This window comes from Anoplopoma fimbria, unplaced genomic scaffold (assembly GCF_027596085.1).
Source record: "Anoplopoma fimbria isolate UVic2021 breed Golden Eagle Sablefish unplaced genomic scaffold, Afim_UVic_2022 Un_contig_12407_pilon_pilon, whole genome shotgun sequence".
NCBI lineage: Eukaryota > Metazoa > Chordata > Actinopteri > Perciformes > Anoplopomatidae > Anoplopoma > Anoplopoma fimbria.
This window is the reverse complement of record NW_026551802.1, coordinates 37,906-61,435: the sequence shown is the minus strand read 5'-3', so window position 1 is coordinate 61,435 and position 23,530 is coordinate 37,906. Positions and strand designations below refer to the sequence as shown.

General features: G+C 36.8%; 2 protein-coding genes across 2 annotated transcripts; both read right to left on the bottom strand.

Moving 5' to 3' along the window:
* Positions 1–97: 97 nt before the first annotated feature.
* On the bottom strand, positions 98–16,910 carry LOC129115770 (uncharacterized). The gene is made up of 21 exons (XM_054627034.1): positions 16,833–16,910; positions 16,326–16,440; positions 15,520–15,930; positions 14,948–15,244; positions 13,970–14,272; positions 13,277–13,558; positions 12,413–12,697; positions 12,129–12,231; positions 11,868–11,892; positions 11,136–11,498; positions 10,456–10,513; positions 8,914–9,036; positions 8,424–8,519; positions 7,722–8,129; positions 7,147–7,443; positions 6,038–6,319; positions 4,898–5,179; positions 4,523–4,804; positions 4,277–4,377; positions 3,324–3,384; positions 98–2,914 (listed from the first exon to the last, which is right to left on the bottom strand). The coding sequence occupies exons 2-20, from the start codon at positions 16,384–16,386 to the stop codon at positions 3,379–3,381; spliced, it is 4,065 nt and encodes a 1,354-aa protein (XP_054483009.1). The 5' UTR covers positions 16,387–16,440; positions 16,833–16,910; the 3' UTR covers positions 98–2,914; positions 3,324–3,378.
* A 4,831-nt stretch (positions 16,911–21,741) lies between these two features.
* LOC129115773 (sialic acid-binding Ig-like lectin 14) lies at positions 21,742–23,209 on the bottom strand. Its single transcript, XM_054627036.1, has 3 exons — positions 23,131–23,209; positions 22,340–22,750; positions 21,742–22,064 (listed from the first exon to the last, which is right to left on the bottom strand). Exons 1-3 carry the CDS (start codon positions 23,189–23,191, stop codon positions 21,742–21,744), a joined length of 795 nt encoding a protein of 264 aa, XP_054483011.1. The 5' UTR covers positions 23,192–23,209.
* Positions 23,210–23,530: the final 321 nt, after the last annotated feature.

Below are 23,530 nucleotides of genomic sequence, written 5' to 3'. Positions count from 1 at the left end.
ATGTATATTTATGTAGCAAAGCACCAAAGCTACTAGACTACAACGCAGGAATAAGGAATAATAAAATCATAAACAAGGACACTAGGTCAGAGAGCAGTCAGTCGTCTTTTATTGTACAAACATTTTGCAATAATAAGCTGTTAAGCTTTCAAGCAGGACTTATTGAACTAGGGACAAGTGATATACAACTTAAAATACCTAACCGACTTTTATAAAATAGGTAACATGCAGTGAATCTACACTTCACTCAGGTGATAGTAAATAATGACCTCAGATCATTGGGGCCTGGCTTGAAACTATAAGAACGGAAATGGGAAATGTGGAGAATACATCTTAAAAACAGCAGCTGACAACCATACCGATGGCCATGTGATCAAAGGCTCTGAAATTAAATAAAATTGCAATTATGAACCAAAACATCAAAACATAAAAGATAAATGCTAAATATATAGTAAGGAACCATTGCTAAATTAGTTTTGAGAACATGTAAAGCTGTGACTAAAATCAAAGCATGAAACCTGTTTCAAGCTACCAGTTTTAATTGTTAAGTTAAAGCCCAACAGTACATACTTGCCACGTCTTTTTGTTTGCCAACATACAACACGAACAGGAAGTGGTAGGACCCCAGACAACAAGATATGTCCGTGACTAGGCCTGTGTTTATATGTCCTGTTATGTGGGCGGAGACTTACATCAATAATTGGCTACACCTGCCCTACTCACCAGTTCCTGGTGGCTACATTTAGGTGTACAGCCACAGCTAGCTTAGGCATCTAAGTTTGAATATTATATATAAATTGACTGCATTTAAATGAACTTTTATCAAGCACATGACAACAAGATTTAGGGTTAAGTGTCTAACCCTGCAATTACTGTACAACTCGGTTGCTTTACTTCCTGAGCCACGGCTACACATATTGTGGCTTTAAATAAAAAGATCACAACAAAAGTGCACTTTGGTACAAAACGAGCTGCATTGCCCCCTCTGCTAAGACCCCTTTAAACATATACATGAACTTTATAAAAAGGGTCAGAGCAGACTGTATCTGCTGAGGAGACTGAGGTCCTTTGGAGAACAGGGAGCACTCCTGAAGACCTTCTTTGACTCTGTGGTGGCATCAGCCATTTTTTATGCAGTGGTCTGCTGGAGCAGCAGCATCTCGACAGCCGACAGGAAGAGACTAAACAAACTTGTCAAGAAGGCCAGCAGTGTGCCGGGGTGTCCACTGGATACGGTGGAAGTAGTGGGAGACAGGAGGATGATGGCCAAGCTATCATCCCTGATGGACAACACCTCCCACCCCATGCAGGACACCCTGGCAGCTCTGTGCAGCTCCTTCAGCCACCGGCTGCTTCACCCCGGTGTGTGAAGGAGAGGTACCGCAGGTCCTTCCTTCCTGCTGCTGTCAGGTTGCACAACCAGCTCTGCTCCCAGCAGACCACACGACACTAATACACTGTGCAATACAATAGTTATAATAGTTTCTGTCTGTATATATAATATTTCCGTTACTGTGGATTCTTTACTGTCCTTTACTGTTTTTTTTACTGTTTTTTATGGCTCATTTGCTTATTTATGATACTTATTTTGATCTTGTTTTTTTTGACTATATCTCTTGTTTGCACTATCCTCTATGCTGCTGTAATCCTGTAAATGTCCCCGCTGCGGGACTAATAAAGGATTATCTTATCTTATCTTATACATCTTTAAGTACTGACAACACTTTTATTCACCTTCTTCTACTTCTCTCCCAGTACGCTTTTATTTTTAATTGTTGATTTACTTTTTTGACAGAACTCTTTCGTTTGAATCCGACATCGACCACATTGTCAAAACAGCCTTTTTTATCATCTCAAAAATATTGCCCTCCTCCGCCAACCCCTCTCCTTTTCTTCTGCTGAAATCCTCATCCACTCATTCATCACCTCAACTACTAACCTCCTCAAGCCAACAACTAGGACCGAGTATCGAACAGAGGTGACAGGGCCTTTTTTATGCTACTGCCTCCCATCATCTGGAACTCTCTTCCCACTCATATCCGGACTTCAGCTTCACTCCGTTACATCCAAAAAAACACTAAAAACACACTTATTTAAGTCTGCTTTTAATGTCTAACCATTTAACGTGTCTGTCCTTCCTGCTTAATTGTCTAGGATGTATGTTTTAAAATATTTATCTCTATTTTATCCCCTTTGTAAAGTGTATCTGACTTTTTTGAAAAGCGCTATTTAAATAAAATGTATTATTATTTATGTTTTATTCTCATTGAATCTAACTGCTTCCCTTTCTGTAAAATATGATATACTTCAACCTCATACATACACACCAGCATCAAATATAAAATATGAATATCAACCCCATCTTGCACTAAAGCTCGTCCTATGTTTAATGTAAAGCTTGTTTCACTACATTATGTCTCATCTGTCTGCGATGAATCACCTGTTGTGTTTTCTCTCTCTTTCCAAATTCAAAAAAAGGAAAGAAACATTAATTGTTAAGTGACTCCTCCATGCTATACAGTCCTTCTATCTCCCCCATTATTTCCTTCACATTGGAGTACACTGCCACATCCTCACCTCCTTCCTCGTCCTTCGGCAGATACTGTTTTGTCTCCTCATCTTCCCCTACCATCACCTCCTCCTCTTCACTGCCCTCCACCATTGCTACCTCCTCAGCACCATCGTTTTGTCTCTCCTCTTTTGCTTTGTTTTTGATTTTGGCATACACTGTATCTTTGGTCTCTTGGGTATTCTCTGCCCCTAAGGGACTCTTCCTTTTCACCAAGGAAAAGTCGATGGCAGAGTACTCCAACTCTTTTGGTTCCACATCACCACCAGAGGCAGATTGCCCAGCAGCTGTAGCTCCTTCTTCAGATTCCCCTTGGTCATTGTCCACTCCTTGACCAGCATCTAACTGTGAGGTGCAATTCAGAAGTTATAAATAATTTGCCAACTGATACACAAAATTTCTACATCCAGGCAACAACTGGTTCCTACTCAAATCTCTAAGCTTTGAAATTCAGCCTGAAACACTTAAACATTAAACTATATCATCCGTAAACTGTTAAAATGACCATGACAATATTTTTTCTTAATTGTAGTTAACATGCTGCTGTGCGTTGATGCAGTGCAGTCTTGTTAAAATCAGTCTATACCTACAAATGCCTTGCAGTGCAACAATAAGAGCACTCTGACCGTGTGAAAGTAAGTGAAACAAAAGAAAAGCTATGGCAATGCTAGTCTCCTCACAAGACTAATCTTTCAGCAAACAGTTAAACTAATATACTGCACACAGTAAAAGTCAGCTGTGGGAATATAAATACCAGTGGAACCGCTTGAGTCGTCACCATCTCCAGAGCCTCAGCAGAGTTCTTCTGTTTATTTCTGGAAATTGAAAATTAATTAAACAAGAACAAATGTTACAAACAAGCAATGAAAAAGAAAGAATTATTGAATCTCTCACAAAATTGTTTAATAAACTTAAATGTTTCAGCCCACAAACTTCACATCACTATAACCTTTATTTAATCAGGTAATCATAAAAGCTAACCTATATTTTTGACTGCGCTCTTCCTACTTAAAAGGCACGCTTGTTTTTATCATTTAAAGTTTAATTTTAGGAAAGTTAATTTAGGTGGAACAATATCACTTCACAGCAAAAATGTTTTGGATCAAACGCAAACAAAGCCGACTGGACTTTCATTATGGGGTTTCTATTTTCTCCCTATTTCCTGTGATCGCTCCAGATTTCCCCAAAACTCAAAAGGCATTCAGATTTGCTGAATTGAAAACTCTAAATATGTGTCAAGGTGTTCGTCTTACTATATGAATTGGCCCTGTAATACATTGAAGATGTGTCCAGTTGTCCAAGAGACAACCTTCTATTACACTGTATTTCGCAATTTCAGATTAAAATGGGAAATCTGCGTTGCATTACCAAAAAACTATTATTATAACAATAAAAAACACAAGAAGTCATAATCCTGACAAGTTTCTAGTGTATGCAAACTGATTATGTATACTATATGGGTATATTAATACATTTATATATGCCTGTATTTTGGTAGAAAAAAATCTAAAATGTTGGCGGTATACCTTTGAATAAGGTTAGCATTAATGCCAAGTATTATGATTTGCTGTAAAATGGATTAAGTATGCTAAAACACTGTTGTGGTCCTTAATGACTGATAATGAATAATGAAATAAAATAAAGAAAAGCAAAGTGTGGATGACAAAAAAATCTCAGTTATGCAAATGAAATAAATAACAAGAGTACCTGCAGCATTTTATGGCCAAACAGCAGATCGTTGATGCAAGAAGTATCCCAATGAAAAACGCAATGATGGCTTGTGGCTGTAAAAAATGCATTGAGTAGATCTGGAATGGAGAAGAACAAACTGTTAAAAGAAACTAGTCCTGATCGCTGCTGCTTCATGTTAGAAATATTTATAAAAATTAGCTTTTAATAATGTCATAATGTAGTGGTCTAGAGTTGAGGAGGGTTTTTATGAGTCACAATTACCGTTTTGTTTTAACTCCTTTGTTCTGACTGTGAGGTTCTCTTTTGCTTCCCCAATTTCATTGGTGCTGACACATTCAACAGTGGTGGAGTTGAGATCTTTTACAGATTTGGCGAAGCTGATGACGATGTGGTTTGACTTATTGGTAGTGAAAGAGTATTCAGTGCGAGTCTCCAACATCGGCCATTTGATGGTGGGTAAAGGGAAACCCTCACTGATGCACACACAGGTCAGGACCTCCCACTGAACCTCACATGCAGAGCTACTGAAGACCTTTGGATGAACTGCAAATACAAAGGAAAAAACTCATCAACAGAGTAAACATGCAGTAAAACAATATGAACATCTTTTAAACTAGACTAGTACAGTCTACTTACATTTTACATTTACTTCAGCAGGTGTGGTCAGAGTAGTGTTCTGGTGCTTTGCTGTACAGATGTACTCTCCAGAATATTCTGCTGTCACATTAAGGATGATGAGAGTGGCTGTTCCAGTGTTGTTCTTCAGGATGGTTGTATTTTCACTTTGCAGGTTTTTGTTGGAGCCAAGTTTAGTCCAGGTGATAACAGAGGGGGGGGAACTCTCAACACTGCAGGTTAGATTTAGAGCATCACCCTCCTTAACAGTTGTCATTCCGGTGATCACAGGTTTCTTCACATCTTTAAGACAAACATCATGAAAAACTTTAAGAATTTGTTTGACAATTTTTTTAATCAGAAATAGGCTGAAAACCAGCTGGGAGCCTTAAAAACACTCAATAAGTGTGACATTTTTTTAATAAAAGGATTACGTTGGTTAAAACTCAATATGAGAGAAAAAAGCGAGCGAGAGAGTGAATAAAGAGAGGGAAAGCCAAAAACAGAGAGAACAAAGCCATAAATCAGAAGAATACAACGTTATTTTCTGATTGTTTCACGGAGGTTAATTTCTAAAGCTTAACACCTCCTCACAAACCTGCAGGGAAGGGTGGTGTTCAGATGTTTTGTTGTGCATATGTACTGTCCAAAATATTATTTTGGCACCTTAAGGATGACAAGTGTGGCTGTTCCAGTGTCATTGTTCGGATCATGACTTTGTTCAAATCTATCTATACAATGTTCTAATGCCTCAAATTCCCAACATTTCGGCAAGAACACCGTTGATGTTTAATTTTGATTTCATGACAGTTTACATTTACTTTGTGATTGTTGAAATATTTTTGGGGCAGTCCAGAGATGGTGTAAAAAAAAAAAAGAAAAAGTAAGTCTGGAGCCTTGCTGTCAATTATAGCTCTAAGAAAGAAAATCGTAATCTGCAAAAAATGGAATCAGCAGGTCAGACAAAATTGGATCAAAATTTGCAACTTTTCTCACCAAACACTGTTGATGTGGAAAAATTCCACACATCTCAGAAGAAAATCCAAAATTACATGAGAGCACATCTCTTAGTAAATATTTTAGAAAAAACTCATCAACAGAGCAAACATGCAGTAAAACAATATGAACATCTTTTAAACTAGACTAGTACAGTCTACTTACATTTTACATTTACTTCAGCAGGTGTGGTCAGAGTAGTGTTCTGGTGCTTTGCTGTACAGATGTACTCTCCAGAACATTCTGCTGTCACATTAAGGATGATGAGAGTGGCTGTTCCAGTGTTGTTCTTCAGGACGCTTGTATTTTCACTTTGCAGGTTTTTGTTGGAGCCAAGTTTAGTCCAGGTGATAACAGAGGGGGGGGAACTCTCAACACTGCAGGTTAGATTTAGAGCATCACCCTCCTTAACAGTTGTCATTCCGGTGATCACAGGTTTCTTCACATCTTTAAGACAAACATCATGAAAAACTTTAAGAATTTGACTGACAATTTATTTTATCCTAAATAGGCTGAAAACCAGCTGGGAGCCTTAAAAACACTCAATAAGTGTGACATTTTTTTTAATAAATATGGATTACGTTGGTTAAAACTCAATATGAGAGAAAAAAGCGAGCGAGAGAGTGAATAAAGAGAGGGAAAGCCAAAAACAGAGAGAACAAAGCCATAAATCAGAAGAATACAACGTTATTTTCTGATTGTTTCACGGAGGTTAATTTCTAAAGCTTAACACCTCCTCACAAACCTGCAGGGAAGGGTGGTGTTCAGATGTTTTGTTGTGCAGATGTACTGTCCAAAATATTATTTTGGCACCTTAAGGATGACAAGTGTGGCTGTTCCAGTGTCATTGTTCGGATCTTGACTTCGTTCAAATCTATCTATACAATGTTCTAATGCCTGCAAATTCCCAAAATTTCGGCAAGAACACTGTTGTTGTAATTTTAATTTCATGACAGTTTACATTGACTTTGTGATTGTTGAAATATTTTTGGGGCAGTCCAGAGATGGTGTAAAAAGAAAAAAGAAAAAGTAAGTCTGGAGCCTTGCTGTCAATTATAGCTCTAAGAAAGCAAATCGTGAATCGGCAAAAAATGGAATCGGCAGGTCAGTCAAAATTGGATCAAAATTTGCAACTTTTCTGACTAAACACTGTTGATGTGGAAAAATTAAACACAAACACAAAAATCCGAAATGACATGAGAGCACATCTCTTAAAAAACATTTTAGATAAAAAAGTAAAGGTAATAATAAAGTGCAGTATGTGCTATACTCACAGGTCACATTCAGAGTCACTGTCTCCTCTGTAGTGATGTTGTTTGTGAAGCTGACCTTACAGGTGACGTTGGAGCCGTGTTGTTCAGCTGAAGGGTTAAAGGTCAAAGTTGAGCTGTGTTTCTTTGTGACAGCAGTCAGATCCTCAGTCATGAAAGCAGTGATGTTTCCTGCTCCTCTCCACGTCCAGGTGACTTTAGGATCAGATCCAGAGCAGAGACCAGGAGCAGTGCAGGTCAGTGTGGTCTGCTGTCCCTCTGTCAGAGGAGGAACCATCACTGTGGGATTCTGGGTCAGACCTAAAGTGAGAGATGTCATCAGACAGTGGAATCAGGTGATCAGGCTGAAAGTCACCATTAATTTAACTTCTGACTAAAACAATCTGATACTTTGTTAAATATCTCGATGGGACAATAAGTAGGAGTTGTATCAGGAATTGCCGCAGTTCCTACTTGTTGCCCACAGAGGTCGACAAATGCCAAACATTATTTAATTCTCCATTCAGACTATAAATACAGCAGATATGTTGAATAGAATGAACATCTTCACAGTGTGTATTTGTTGTAGTGCTTCATACCTTTAACAGAGACATTTGATTTTAGCTGGAATGTAAATCCCTTGTTGTTATTATACTGGGAATACTCAATTCTGAGCTGATATGATCCAGAGTCTGACTCAGTGAGGTCATTGATGATGATGCTGCAGTTCCTCTGACTCATGTCAGGCTCCAACAGTGAAACTCGTCCCATAAACCCAGACTGAACTTGATTGCTCTCGTCAGTGCTGAATATAATGTCCGACCTCTGACAATATTTTGTAGATGGTTCACATTTCATAAACAACATATGTTGAAGTGTAAAGCCATTAGTACTGTTGAAAGAACACGGTATCACAACACAGAGTCCAGCCTCTGCTTTTATTTCTCCTCCTGTGAGAGTGATACAGAATTGTTCTTGACACCATGTTATTTCCCCCACTGAAGCACCTGTTAATGGAAACAGTGAGACAAAAGCAGGGAAAGTAGATATTTAAATCTTGACAATACTTCATGATATTTAATAAATGGTGAAGGAAGGTTTTTGTTTTACAAAAAATTACTTCACAAAATAAGTAAATTATATAAGCACAAATACGTCTATTCATGCCAAAGCACCCAACTGAGTCAATAGCTGCTTTGAGTAATGTCTCTTATGAGGACATTTATAGTGGCAAACTGATGCTCTCTTTATAATATCTGTATTGTTGGCATCATAACAAGATCATAATAAAAGATGCAAACCTGTATCAGCAGTGATGCCTCTCACAGAGAAAAGAAGAGTCGCCCAGATGAGAACAAACATCCTGATTTGATGATTGAGACAGTCCGTTTCTTTTCCTGTCAGAAGTACAAACATTCTTAACATTCAAATGTTTCACTTGGTGAAACTGGAACCACGGTTGACAGCACAGATTTAAATACATGATGTTGCGGGTTCACGTTTTCTTTGATCACATTGATAATTTGTCTAACATCATCTTGAGGGTTGTGAGTCCCACAAAATGTTTTATTTCCAAGCACTTTGTAATATATGTTCCATAAAACTGCTAAATAAATGAATTTAAAATATCTGTAGCTGCTTTATCTACAATCCCCCGAACACCACCAATAAAAAGCACACATTAGTTTACAAGTTAAGTGACTAATTCTAAAAAGCATTTTTTATGACATAAGAAAGTTATTTCTACAGTTTCCATTTATAAAAAAAAGTAAGGTAAAAGTTGTGTTTTACCTCTTTTCCTCTTGATCTCCTGTTCTCTTCTCACCACAGTGATCTCTGCTCCGTGTCTCTGCTCTGAACTGACTCTTCCTCTCTTCGTCTTCCTTTTGTACTTTGTTCCTCTTTGCTCTGCAACTATTTTCAAGGAAGTGTCTCTTCACACTGCTGGCCTTCATTAGACTGCCACACTCAAATCTCTCGAATATGTGAAAATGTTAATATGAATAAATACTGTTTATCAAGTTGATGATGTCCGACACTGAAAAATGAAATATAACGATCTTGCTTTTTTCTTAATTGTCTTCAGGACAGTGAATGTGTGATGAACTCAGAGAAAGGAAGTACCATATGTGTGCTTGAGAAAAAAGTGTCACATAAAGAAACAAAGTATCTCATCTACCAACTATCCTTCTACATTGTAATGCACAATACAGCACAGACATGTGCATAGTGGGAGGGTGGTGGATGTGCACGCATGTGAATGGTCTGTATTACGACATGCCGTCTTGAATCATCTGCAAGAACCTCTAAATTTAGTAGTTTTTATGGTTTATTGTGCAACATCATTAAGTTGTGCTCTCAGAAAAGTCTCGGAAGTGATCATTCATTTAAACATTGCCTTACATGGCAGCACCATATTCTTTCTAATAACTTCCTGTTGACACTTTGAGATAGTAGATTATGACTAAAACTATATTTAGTTGCAAAATGGCTACATGTTTGTTCTCATCAGCTTCTATATGCTGCATATTGAACACTCACTACAGAACCAATATTGCAGAATGTACCAGACGGAAAAAATCAATCAGTTTTGTTGTGACTCAAAACTCATGATTTCATCCTGAACATAAATGAGTGTTTTCTGTTTAAAAGCAGTCAAGTTGAATCCTGTAACAAATTAAAAAGGGAAGTAAGCGATGACTTCCGTAACAAGAACATTAACAGGGTTTTAGAGACAAATTGGGCCAAACATTTTAGCAGGTTGAAAACACAGATCAATCTGTTTTTTTAATTAAAATTGACAAACTAATGTACAATTTGTAGTTTGACAATATATTTTATATAAAAATGAATGCAGTTTAAAGGAGAGTGTAACTTTTTTCAAACCTGTCTCGAAACAATGCTAACATGCATATGTCCATACTGGCCCTAAAGACAGCCCAACTAAAGTCAATTCCACTGTGATAGATGGAGACAACATCTACAGTCCTTATTCTGTGAAAACATGCATCATTAAGTTCAGCTGAAGCTATATAAAGCAGTCTGAGTTAGACAGCTCCACTTGTTATCTACAAAAGTTCTTCTTTTAAGTATGACATTTGCTCTGTGTCACTACCCTCCACTACAAATCAGCAAAAAAAAAGAGAACATTTCGTATCAGAGGAACTATAACGTTGGAACATAAAGGGAAATTTTCACAAGATGATTTCACTAGATTAAAAAAAAAAAAAGTTCAAATACAACAAAAGTTAATAAAATGTTATGTCTCTACCAGATTTCATGACAATCCATCCAATAGCTGTTTCGACAGTTACTTAAAAAACACAGTCCAACCTGATGGTGGAGCAAGAGGAAAAGTCACAGGGTGAACAAAGTCATTGGGGTTCATCCCCTGGGGAACATGAATAACATTAAATGGGAATCCATCCAATAGTTGTTGAGATATTTCAGTCTGGCCCAAAGTGGTGGGACAAACAGATCATCAGACAGACCGATGTTGTCATCCTTTGAACCACGCTGATAAGAGACACCTCATCCCCCCAGGCAGAGAAATGTGGGCCATTCAGAAGAGCTTTGGGCTGACCAGAGAGACTCTGAAGGCACATGCTTATCCTGGTTAAACAATATGTATCTAACGTAGGTACACTTCAGCTCTCTGAAGCAGAGAGGATGGAGGTGGTTGTCCCTTTATACGCCACTGGAGTAATGGCGGAGTAAACAATAACACTTGAATAAGGAAACTCTGTCCAACTTCCAGTCCACCCTCAGTTGAATGAATGGATTTGCACAGCCGAAGAGTTTCTGTCACTTCAGTTTACCACAGGCTGAATGTGGCATTTAAAGACCATAGCTGTTAGAAACTGTTCACATGGACCGCCATTAACTCACTGAAATAACAATCCATCATCAGTCCATTACATCAATCCATCACAACTGACTACAGCGAAGCAACTTTATCCTCAAGCAACTCTACAATGCAACAGTCCTTAAATCTCAGACATTATATCCTTCACGTTAGAGTACACTTCAGCGTCCTCCCCGTCGTCCTCTGCAGGGACACAATGCTTAGTCTCTTCATCCTCCATGATCATCACCCCCTCCAAGACACAACCTTCCTCTCCGCTATTGTTTTCTGTTTCCTCTTTTACTTCTTTCTTGATTTCAGCGTACTCTGTCTCTGTGGTCTCTTTCTTCTTTGCTGCCTCTCTGGGATTCTTTCTTTTCAACAGGGAGAAATCAATGCTGGCGTACTCCACATCTGTAGGTCCACCATTGAGATCAGGGGCTGCTTGCTCTGCCGCCGCAGCTCCTTCTTCTCCTTCGGCTAACTCTTGGTAGTAGGTCTGATCATCCTCGACTGTTTGACCAGCATCTATCTGTCAGGTACAATGTAATTATACAACTAATTTAGAAGCCGCTACATGAAGGAAACAGTACCGTTTAAAAAAATCAGTTTGAAGCTTTATGCCCTTAAACACTTCTATTACTTCAACAACCTTCATCCTTATGTGCTGTATTTTTGGTACTGTCTAACTTGAATGTAATGTCCATGTATACTAAAATATATATATATATATACACATCTATATAGTATAAACGCCACATAGTATTTTTTACAACAATATTCTCCATTGGCATCTAACACTCTGAGGATATCGACTTACGTTACTTTTAAACATTTCATTTTTCTTAATTAGGTGCCAAAACTATTTAAAATGTAAATATACATTTGGTGTCTGAATTACTTTTTTGTCTCTGTTAAAATAGTCACTATCAAGAAAGAAGAAAAACAACATCACCGGTGATCACAACATTTTGAGCAGAATGAATAGAAATACCAGTGGATCCTCTAGACTGGTCACCATCTCCACAGTTCCATCCAGCTTTCTGGAGATCTTCTGATTTTTCTGGGAAAATTTGTTTTAAATGGTAACAAATTAACATTTATTAAGGTATGTTATTCACAAACAGCAGTAACAAATTAATATTTTGATTTAATAGTGTACCTGTGGCATTTTGTGATCAAACAGAAAATGACTGCTGAAAGAATTGCACCAATCGAAAAGGCAATGATGACTTCCAACCATGAAACTAGATCTTTGGACTCATCTGCAATGAAGGGGAACAAAAGATAAAAATGTCTGTCTGTGTCGTTCTGAACGCTAATATACCATATTTTTATTTTCTTCTGACAGACAAATACAAAAGGTCACAGTGGAAAAAATGAGGGTTAAGATGTCATGAAGCAGTGGTCTACAGTAGCTTAACTGTTTTAGTTGAGAACACTTACCATCTTGTTCTGACATTTGTATGTGAATGATGAGGTTTTCTTTAGCTTCCCCATTTTCATTGCTGCTGACACAATTAACAGAAGTGTTGCTGTGGTCTTTTACAGTTAGAGTGGCGGTGCTGTTGACTGTGTGGTTTGACACAGTGGTGATGACAGAGTACTCAGTGTGGTTCTCCAACAGCGGCCATTTGATGGTGGGTAATGGAAACCCCTCACTGATGCACACACAGGTCAGGACCTCCGACTGAACCACACACCCAGAGTTTTTTAAGATCTTTGAAAACCCTGTAAGCACACAAGCAGAATCACAATGTTTATTTATTTTATTTTTTTATTTTATTTGCATAATTGAAAAACATAAAAACATTACATAGATAAATAATATTACAAGGCAGGAAGAGGCAGAAAGCCCACTGGGCTTATTTGAAGCCTCCACCTAAATAATATAAAAAAAATCACAATACTATAACTCATACAAAAGAATATACATATGTTATGAATATTGTTGAAGAATGTTTACAAGATATGATTTATAATAACAAAACATTATAAACAACAAAAATAGAAAGAAATAAGAGTGTGTGTATGTGTGTGTGTGTGTGTGTGTGTGTGTGTGTGTGTGTGTGTGTGTGTGTGTGTGTGTGTGTGTGTGTGTGTGTGTGTGTGTGTGTGTGTGCGTGTGTTCATATGTGTGCATTTGTGTGCATGAGAGAATAATCCGGGTTTGATTTTGATCAAGGTCATTTGGGTTTGTACCCCTGCATTTACAACAACTACAGATTAAAAATACAAACTGAATGTCACAACAAAAGGCTGATAGTGTGAAGTGTGAATGTAAACTTCCTTTCAGTAAAATCTACTTACAAGTAACGGTTACATCAGCATATGTAGTCACAGTCTTGTCCAGGTGTTGTGTTGTACAGACGTACTGTCCGGAATATTCTGCCGTCACATTAGGGATGAAAAGTGTGGCTGATCCAGTGTCGTTCTGCAGGTCGGGGTCAAGTCCATTGTGCAGCTTCTCGTTGGAGCCAAATACAGTCCATTTGATATGAGATGGAGGAAAACTTTCAACGCTACAGGTTAAATTCAGAGCATCTCCCTTCTCAACAGTTGTATTTCCAGTGATAACAGGTTCCTTCATATCTGTGAAGCAAAATTATAAATAAATTATTTCAAGTTAAGATATGGTGAGGAGGTTGGAAACATACAAGATCTTTTGTGATTTCATTAATGCATTGTCTGTTGTTATTTACTACCATGGGAGGGTGCCAACATCTAAAGATTTTCAGACTCTAAACATACTGATTTGAAAAGACAACACAAGTTTTTATGATTCTAAGGCAAATACAGTGCATATTTTTATTGAAAATGCACATTGAGGTGGTCCCACATATATTTGAAGTTTGGGGACAGTGGAAGTCATTAAGGATTAATTAAGAAGGCTTATCAAGGTTGTTCTCTGTTCTAAACATAGATGAAGTTACTTGATGAAAAGAAAGAGCAAAATACTAAAATACATTTTCCTCCCTTAGAACAGCTGTACAATGTACTTACATATGACTGTTACATCAACCCTTTCCACCAGGGTTTTATTCAGATACTTTGCTCTGCAGATGTACAGTCCTGAATCCTCTGTTGTCACATTAGAGATGGAAAAAGTGCCCATTCCACTTTCTCTCTGCATGAAGATCGCGGTGTTGTTCTCCCAATTCGTTTCTGATCCATTCAGAAAGTTTTCCTCAGAAGATTTTGTCCACGTGATGAGAGATGGAGGGAAACTTTCAACACTGCAGGTGAGATTCAGAGTCTCACCCTCCTTCACACTTGTATTCCCAGTGATTTTAAATTCTTTCACATCTATGGGACCAAATGACACACTGTTTTATACAGAGATAAACCAATCAATATTTATTATTATTATTATTATTATTATTATTATTATTATTATTATGATGATGTGTTAGAATGCCATCTTGTAAAATTTAGTTTGTTGGCAAGAAAATTGAATGAAAACTGTTGTTTGAAGGAGACGATTTTACCTCAATATAAAATAGGAATTTAAGAGGGAGTTATGACATGCTCAACTTTCTAACAATAGCTTTAATCAGCTCATTAAACATAATTAAAACTACTAATACAAAGATTTGATTTTAATCCAAGCAAGTATTTTAAATGTATTTTTTTCAATGAATTGCCTTATCATTTGAATTGTGTCATTGACTTCGGGACGGTCGAAATATTATTTGGGGACGATTCAGAGATGGTAAAAAAAAGAAGGTAAGTCAATTATAGCTCTAAGAAAGAAAATTGGATTTGACAAAAAACAGAATCAGCAGGTCAGACAAAGTCGGCAATCTGTTCATCTCCAGTATTACATTGATTGACACACAGATTTCTAACTTTTCCTGCACAAACACTGTTGAACACAGCTCAGAAAAACATCCAAAATTACATGAGTGCACATCTCTTCGTAAATATTTTAGATAGTAGAAAATAAAGGTAATAATAAAGTGCAGTATGTGCTATACTCACAGGTCACATTCAGAGTCACTGTCTCCTCTGTAGTGATGTTGTTTGTGAAGCTGACCTTACAGGTGACGTTGGAGCCGTGGTGTTCATCTGAAGGGTTAAAGGTCAAAGTTGAGCTGTGTCTCTTTGTGACAGCAGTCAGATCCTCAGTCATGAAAGCAGTGATGTTTCCTGCTCCTCTCCACGTCCAGGTGACTTTAGGATCAGATCCAGAGCAGAGACCAGGAGCAGTGCAGGTCAGTGTGGTCTGCTGTCCCTCTGTCAGAGGAGGAACCATCACTGTGGGCTTCTGGGTCAGACCTAAAGTGAGAGATGTCAATGAGTGGAATCAGGTGATCAGGCTGAAGGTCATGATGAATTTAACTTCTGACTAAAACAATCTGATACTTTGTTAAACATCTCGATGGTGCAATAAGTAGGAGTTGTATCAGGAAATGCCGCAGTTCCTACTTGTTGCCCACAGAGGTCGACAAATGCCAAACATTATTTCATTCTCCATTCAGACTATAAATACAGCAAATATGTTGAATAGAATGAACATCTTCACAGTATGTATTTGTTGTAGTGGTTCATACCTTTAACAGAGACAGTTGCTCTTTGATAGAATGTAAATCCAACATTATTCCCATACTGGAAACCATTAACTCTGAGTCGATATGATCCAGAGTCTGACTCAGTGAGGTCATTGATGATGATGCTGCAGTTCTTCTGACTCACGTCAGGCTCCAACAGTGAAACTCTTCCCATAAACCCAGACTGAACTTCTTTGTTGTTCTTGTTAGTGTGGAGTATCATGTCTGAATCACCACAACTATATTTAGATGGTTCACATTTGTACCACACCATATGTTGAGGTGTAAAGCCATAACCAGTGGTGAAAGAACACGGTATCACAACACAGAGTCCAGCCTCTGCTGTTACTTCTCCTCCTCTGAGAGTGATACAGAATCCTCTGTTACACCTTGTTATTTCCCCCACCGATTCACCTGTTAATGGAAACAGTGAAAAAAAACATGCATCTGGGTTATTTTAATATGAAAATAGACCCTAGTATTTAGAAAATAATGATTTAATAAATGATGCTTTGGTTTCATATAATTTGCTGTTGGAAGCAATTTCGATCAGACAACAGAACATTTCTGTATTTAACTCAGTTTCTTCATCCATGATTAATATGAAAAACAAAACAGACATTTAAATACCTGTTTATGCAAGTCTGAGTTTCAAAGAATGTAAATAAATGCTTAGGAGAACTAACTTCTCGTAATGTGACAGCGTGTCAGGTAAACATAAAGACATTCATCGTTATTGCCATCTATTTTGTTCATGCTTCAAATCTCTCATACAGGCATGATAATAAGATTATAATTTAGATGCATACCTGTGACAGCATTGTTGTCTCTCACAGAGAAAAGCAGAGTCGCCCAGATGAGAACAAACATCCTGATTTGATGATTGAGACAGTCAGTGTCTCCCTCCAGAGGACAAACTTTACACTGAAAGTGCAATAAACATAAGAGGAACTGAACCAAAGAAGCTCCACAGCTGACATCACAGAGCTTAATGCAGGACGTCGCACGTTCAGTTATTCCATAGTTGCAACATCTGATCTCAAAAAGATCCTTTATACTGTTAGTGAATATTTTTAAGATAATCTTTACAGCAACTGTAGCTTTGGGACAACTGAACCTTTTTACTGAATTCACCACCAACTGTGACAAATATAAATGAATACTCTCGTCCCCAAGCACTCTTTCTCATAGTCCCCCTTTACTTAACCAGTAAATCCAGTAATGTTGAAAGACAACCGCAAGAATGAATCAGTTAAACAACTTACAATTACAGTTGAAAAGAAAATGTAAACATAACTATAAATGTTGTGCTTTACCTTTTCCTGTCTCGCTCTCGTGCTCTCTTCTCTGACAGTGATCAATGTAGAGTGTTTCTTCCTTTAACTGACTCTTCCTCTCCTCAATTTCTATTTCTTCTCTGTTTGTGCAACAACAAGGTTTCAGGAAGTTTCCCAAAACGCTGAGCAACATTTCTCCTCTCCTGTGACCGACAGGCTTCTTCACGCTTATAATCTCATTATATCAATATATATGTGTATCATATCATTAATGAGACATTTGCACCTTTAACATTGAATGATGAAAAGTGTTTTTTGTTTGCTTATTTATTTTTAAATCATCTGCTCAACTTTGAGGTAATGTGAAAGTTTTTTAAAAGGGAAGTACTCTAAATTAGGGGGGTTTTTCAAAATAAATCTTGTAATCTTGAGAAACCACCAAACCATTTCAAGCATCGAGCAAAATTGTACAGTATCATATTTCAAATACATGACTCACAAACCATTTGGCATTCATAAGATGCAAAAAGACAACATCTAGCACAAGTCATTTGTGGATTACAAAGCAAAAAAATGCAAAGCAAGGATGGAAACAAATCCCCACAAGTACCAACTACCTGGCTACAAACTATCAGAAATCACATCATATTATTTGGATAGACTGACAAGATATTGGGAATCTAAATGGTTAATTTCTCTCCTGGAAACATTTTAAAACTTAATCAAGTGACATATTAATATATTTTATTATCTGTCTGCCTGCTCAAAACTTTTTTTGAGGTAATCCTATTAATACCACATACTAAATGTAGTACATAGATAATGAATAATAATGAATCATGTTGTAATTGTTATATTTAGAGTAAAATCTAAATCTGCAACAGAACCAGGAACATTTTCCTGTCAGGTAAATCTATTGGTATATGGCTATTGTCTGAAGTAGAAGAATACAACGCAATATTGCACAGTAAAAGTTTAAGTAAAAGAAAACAGTTCGTAACATATAGTTGACTTGCATGTTTGTATGGTTACTTTGGGTTTTCTTCTGTTGTGTTAATATTGAACTACTGTATGAAGCTTATTTAAATGCTTAAACTACACACAACACAGAGGACACATACAGCTTACTACGTAATAAATGCAGTGAGAGTTGAGTCATGACCGTCAAATGAACATTGTTTTAATCTTCTATTAAAATGATAACTTGTGAGGGATGAAGTACATAAAGAACCAAGAGAGTCAAATAAAAATGATCTGCTTTCAGCATTTCACCGTTAAAACTGCGTGCCGCAACTTAGGAAGCACTTCTGCATATTTGTGTACTTTTTTCTGGTTTATAACTGGGCAATGTCTGTAGATCGTGTTCACTTCAAAGTTAATGTAGTGACTATATATTTAAACGTTGCCTTATACGGCACCACTGTGTTCTCCGTATCTCTGATAACTTCCTGTTTGCACTTTAAGGTCCAAGATTAAAACAATTTCTTGCAAAGAACTGGCTGCAATGCGTCTCAATCATTTACTTTATGCCTGAGGGTCTCATAGTAGAACCTGTAGAAATGGCTGAGTTACCTGCGGTTAGAAATACAGACTACAACTCTGTCTCAACCAATAAGTCTGCGTATTAATAACCCTCGTAACAATCAATTGTGAAATCCTAATTTAAACTAGGCTAGGTTTAAACCTTGTATATGGCTGGGCAGTATATGGTCAATGTGCTAGTGTCTATAATGTGAATTTCTGGACATTAAATGTTCATCTGGAATTTCCCTAGTGGTCCCAGTAATATTTGTCCTTAAAGTGCATGGAAGGACGATGTCATTTGAAGTACAACCTAAACTTTTAGGGTAAACAAACCCTGAATAATTATATGAATTACTGTATTTTCCAAAAAAGTGTAGATTCTCCTGGTCTCCATCATTAAATGTGCCAATTTATATTTACATCGCTTTCATTTCATGAAGTCAACAATATAATCATGCTGTTTTCATCAATTTGTTATTCTGGACTATTCATCTAAATTGTTATTGTACTACTTTAGTCACTGTGGGTGAATGTATGTTCATATCTTAGGCAGCTAAACTGTATTTTGTAGCAACACAGAAGTGACACAAGATGGCAGTAGCTACAATTTAAGTACCGTATGAGAACCATTCAAGCGGCTGCATTTTCCTTTAACATGATCCTGCTACTGTTTCACAATGAAAGCCTTGTATAAAGCCAAATATATCATCAAACACAGTGAATTAAAGTTAGATTCCCATCTCTAATACAAACCTGTTTAAAATAAAGGCCTTATAACCTCTTCAGTTGAGGTATATAAAATGGAAAACAGCTAAATGATACTCAGAATTCTTGAAAATCACTTTAAAGGTAAAGGCATATAGTCAAATAACTGAAAGGAAATGGGCACATTTTTTATTGTTATTACCAGCAGTGAAAGGTGTAGGGAAAAACACAGAAGAGAGAAAAGGTCAAATACAAGACTCACAAACCATTTGTCATTCATGAGGAGCAAAAAGACAACATGTAGCATAAATCATTTGTGGATTACAAAGCAAAAAAATGCAAAGCTAGAATGAAAAAAAAAAAAAAAAAAAAACAAGTACCAACTACCTGGCTAGTCACTTTAAAATCCGGTGGCCCTGAGGGTTCAATGCAGCAAGAAAAATTGCGCAATTAAACATAACACAAGTCAAAAGAACAATAAACAGAGTAGAACAAAGAATAAAAACTATGTACAGAACCATGCAAATACAGATACCAACCAAATACTTATATAATAATAATTATCATCATTATAATGAATTATTGAATGCTGCTTTTATACCATTAATCTGTCTTGGATGTTGATAATAATAATAGTATTTACTACTACTACTACTTCTACTACTACTAATAATAATAATAATAATAATAATAATAATAATAAAATAATAAGAATAATGAAGAAGAAGAAGAAGAAGAATAAGAATAATAGCAAAACAATTATGCTAATAATTAGTAATATTATGAACTTAATTTATATAGCACTTTTCAAAACAAAGGTACAAAGGGCTTGACAAGACAGAAATATAAATGGCAGACAATCAATGGAAACAACATTATAAAACCGTTTAAACGTTATAAAATATTGCAAAGGAGCTAAAAAAGGGAAAGGGTAAGTTAAACAATAGAACGAAAAGAAAAAAAATGAATGTTAAGAGACTGCCTTGGTATTTTTTATAGGTTTTAAGTAGTGACTAAACAGATAAAAGGGAAACTCAGGCCGCAAACCCTATGAAAGCACACAGTTTTTATGAGGGATTAAAAAGAGGATGAGGACCACGCCATTCTGATCTCTTCAGGGAGATTGTTCCAGAGTGGTGGCCTTTGGTCAACAAATTACTAATTTGAATACATTTAAAAAAAATCCAATGCATGCTACTCATAAACTGGTAAATTCAGGGTGGAAAAACTGAACAATATTATTTGGAAGCACCTCACAAAGCATACTTATAAAATGATTGATTATTGATGATTATTGAAACTAATATCTAATTATATTTTATCATTATTAATATAGTATTACATTTGTCACTTTATAGCTTATTTTTATGTTACTTAAATAATGCACAGTACATATTGTACACAATCAAACTTGCCCTACTGTAAATGGTCTGTGATACTGGCTAATATCGGCAGTGTCAGTTGGGTAATGATGATCAAATTAAAATAATATTGGTCATGTATGAAAGAACCGACAACAGTAATCAGTTATGTGTTGAATAGCAAGTTTAAGTTGTGGGTTTAAAAGATAATTAATATTCATGCATTATAGGAATACCTAAACAACTATAACAGTTACCTTAGGTGCTTTATCTTTTACTTTATAATGGATTGGTAACAAAAGTGCCATTTAGTCTGGTACTCTAGCCGTAATGACTTTTTATTGGTTGTGATATGTGACTAAATAAATGTAAATCAAATAAAAATCATAAATCATGATAAACATCATCATAAGCATCAGCCCAATAAAATACTGAGTGGAATGTGAATTAAAAATAAAAGCAAAAAAATATTTCCAAAATGTACAGTTAAATTAAAAAGAACTCTAAGAAATGCCATTTTCATAAATTATACACATGTTGAATGGAAGTATGGAAGCACCATTTTGTTCTACACTCAGGTGAAGCTGACACTTGCTAGTGAAGAGGTTAAAAAATAACATCATACTCTGGTGATTGGTCTGTTTTCTTCAGTGACATGTAAGTTCTGTCCTCTTCGTTTGGTTTCACCTTTTTCCTTGTGTTCCTTTAGAGAGAAGAAAGAGGAGACATGATTTGTTGTCTAAAAGTCTTAACAGCATTAACAGAACGATCATGAAGTCTTGACATACCAAAGGAACATCAGGAGGATTATGCAGATGATATTCAGAAGGAGAGAAACTACAGCGACGACGATCCAGGGAAGCTCTGCACCTGGTCCATGTTGATCTGCAGTTACAAATGACATCATGTAGATTTCATAACTCTTTAAGTGTTACTAAAGCTGTACACTCAATGGCTACAGGTGAATTATACACTCCCATTTAAGCGTTGTTGGCTGTAATTGAAATACCAAAAAGTATTCGAATGATGGCCGGTAGTGGGGTTTCTATTACAGCTGAAGTCCATAAGAAACAAGTAAAAGTACATGTAGTTTATTAGATAGGATTCATATTTCTAGAATGTTCAACATAAAATTAATTTTCATAAAATCAGCTCAACAAATTGTTCTTTAAACAATTATCGTCTCTTTTTAACTCCTTTGTTCTGACTGTGAGGTTTTCTTTTACTTCCCCAATTTATTGCTGCTGACAAACTCAACAGTGGTGGAGTTGAGATCTTTTACAGATACAGCAAAGCTGTATCTAAATATTTTAGATTGTAAAAATAAAAGCAATAATAAAGTGCAGTATGTGCTATACTCAGGTCACATTCAGAGTCACTGTCTCTTCTGTAGTGATGATGTTTGTGAAGCTGACCTTACAGGTGACGTTGGAGCCGTGGTGTTCAGCTGAAGGGTTAAAGGTCAAAGTTGAGCTGTGTCTGTTTGTGACAGCAGTCAGATCCTCAGTCTTGAAAGCAGTGATGTTTCCTGTGATGTGCGAGGTCTTTTCTCCTGCTCCTCTCCACGTCCAGGTGACGTTAGGATCAGATCCAGAGCAGAGACCAGGAGCAGTGCAGGTCAGTGTGGTCTGCTGTCCCTCTGTCAGAGGAGGAACCATCACTGTGGGCTTCTGGGTCAGACCTAAAGTGAGAGATGTCAATGAGTGGAATCAGGTGATCAGGCTGAAGGTCATGATAAATGTAACTTCTGACAAAAACAATCTGATACTTTGTTAAACATCTCGATGAGGCAATAAGTAGGAGTTGTATCAGGAATTGCTGCAGTTCCTATTTGTTGCCCACAGAGGTCGACAAATGCCAAACATTATTTAATTCTCCATTCAGACTATAAATACAGCAAATATGTTGAATAGAATGAACATCTTCACAGTATGTATTTGTTGTAGCGCTTCATACCTTTAACAGAGACATTGGATCTTAGCTGGAATGTAAATCCATCACTTGTGTCATTCCGGATACCATTAACTCTGAGCCGATATGATCCAGAGTCTGACTCAGTGAGGTCATTGATGATGATGCTGCAGTTCCTCTGACTCACGTCAGGCTCCAACAGTGAAACTCTTCCCATGAACCCAGACTGAACTTTTTTGTTGTTCTTGTTAGTGTGGAGTATCACGTCTGAATCAACACATCTATATTTAGATGGTTCACATTTGTACCACACCATATGTTGAGGTGTAAAGCGATAATCAGTAGTGAAAGAACACGGTATCACAACACAGAGTCCAGCCTCTGCTGTTACTTCTCCTCTTCTGAGAGTGATACAGAATCCTCTGTCACACCTTGTTATTTCCCCCACCGATTCACCTGTTAATGGAAACAGTGAAAAAAACATGGATCCGGGTTATTTTAATATGAAAATAGACCCTACTATTTAGAAAATAATGATTTAATAAATTATGCTTTGGTTTCATATAATTTGCTGTTGGAAGCAATTTCGATCAGACAACAGAACATTTCCATATTAAACTCAGTTTCTTCATCCATGATTAATATGAAAAACAAAACAGACATTTAAATAACTGAGTTTCAAAGAATGTAAATAAATGCTTAGGAGAACTAACTTCTCGTAATGTGACAGCGTGTCAGGTAAACATAAAGACATCCATCGTTATTGCCATCTATTTTGTTCATGCTTCAAATCTCTCATACAGGCATGATAATAAGATTATAATTTAGATGCATACCTGTGACAGCATTGTTGTCTCTCACAGAGAAAAGCAGAGTCGCCCAGATGAGAACAAACATCCTGATTTGATGATTGAGACAGTCAGTGTCTCCCTCCAGAGGACAAATTTACACTGAAAGTGCAATAAACATAAGAGGAACTGAACCAAAGAAGCTCCACAGCTGACATCACAGAGCTTAATGCAGGACGTCGCACGTTCAGTTATTCCATAGTTGCAACATCTGATCTCAAAAAGATCCTTTATACTGTTAGTGAATATTTTTAAGATAATCTTTGTAGCAACTGTAGCTTTGGGACAACTGAACCTTTTTACTGAATTCACCACCAACTGTGACAAATATAAATGAATACTCTCGTCCCCAAGCACTCTTTCTCATAGTCCCCCTTTACTTAACCAG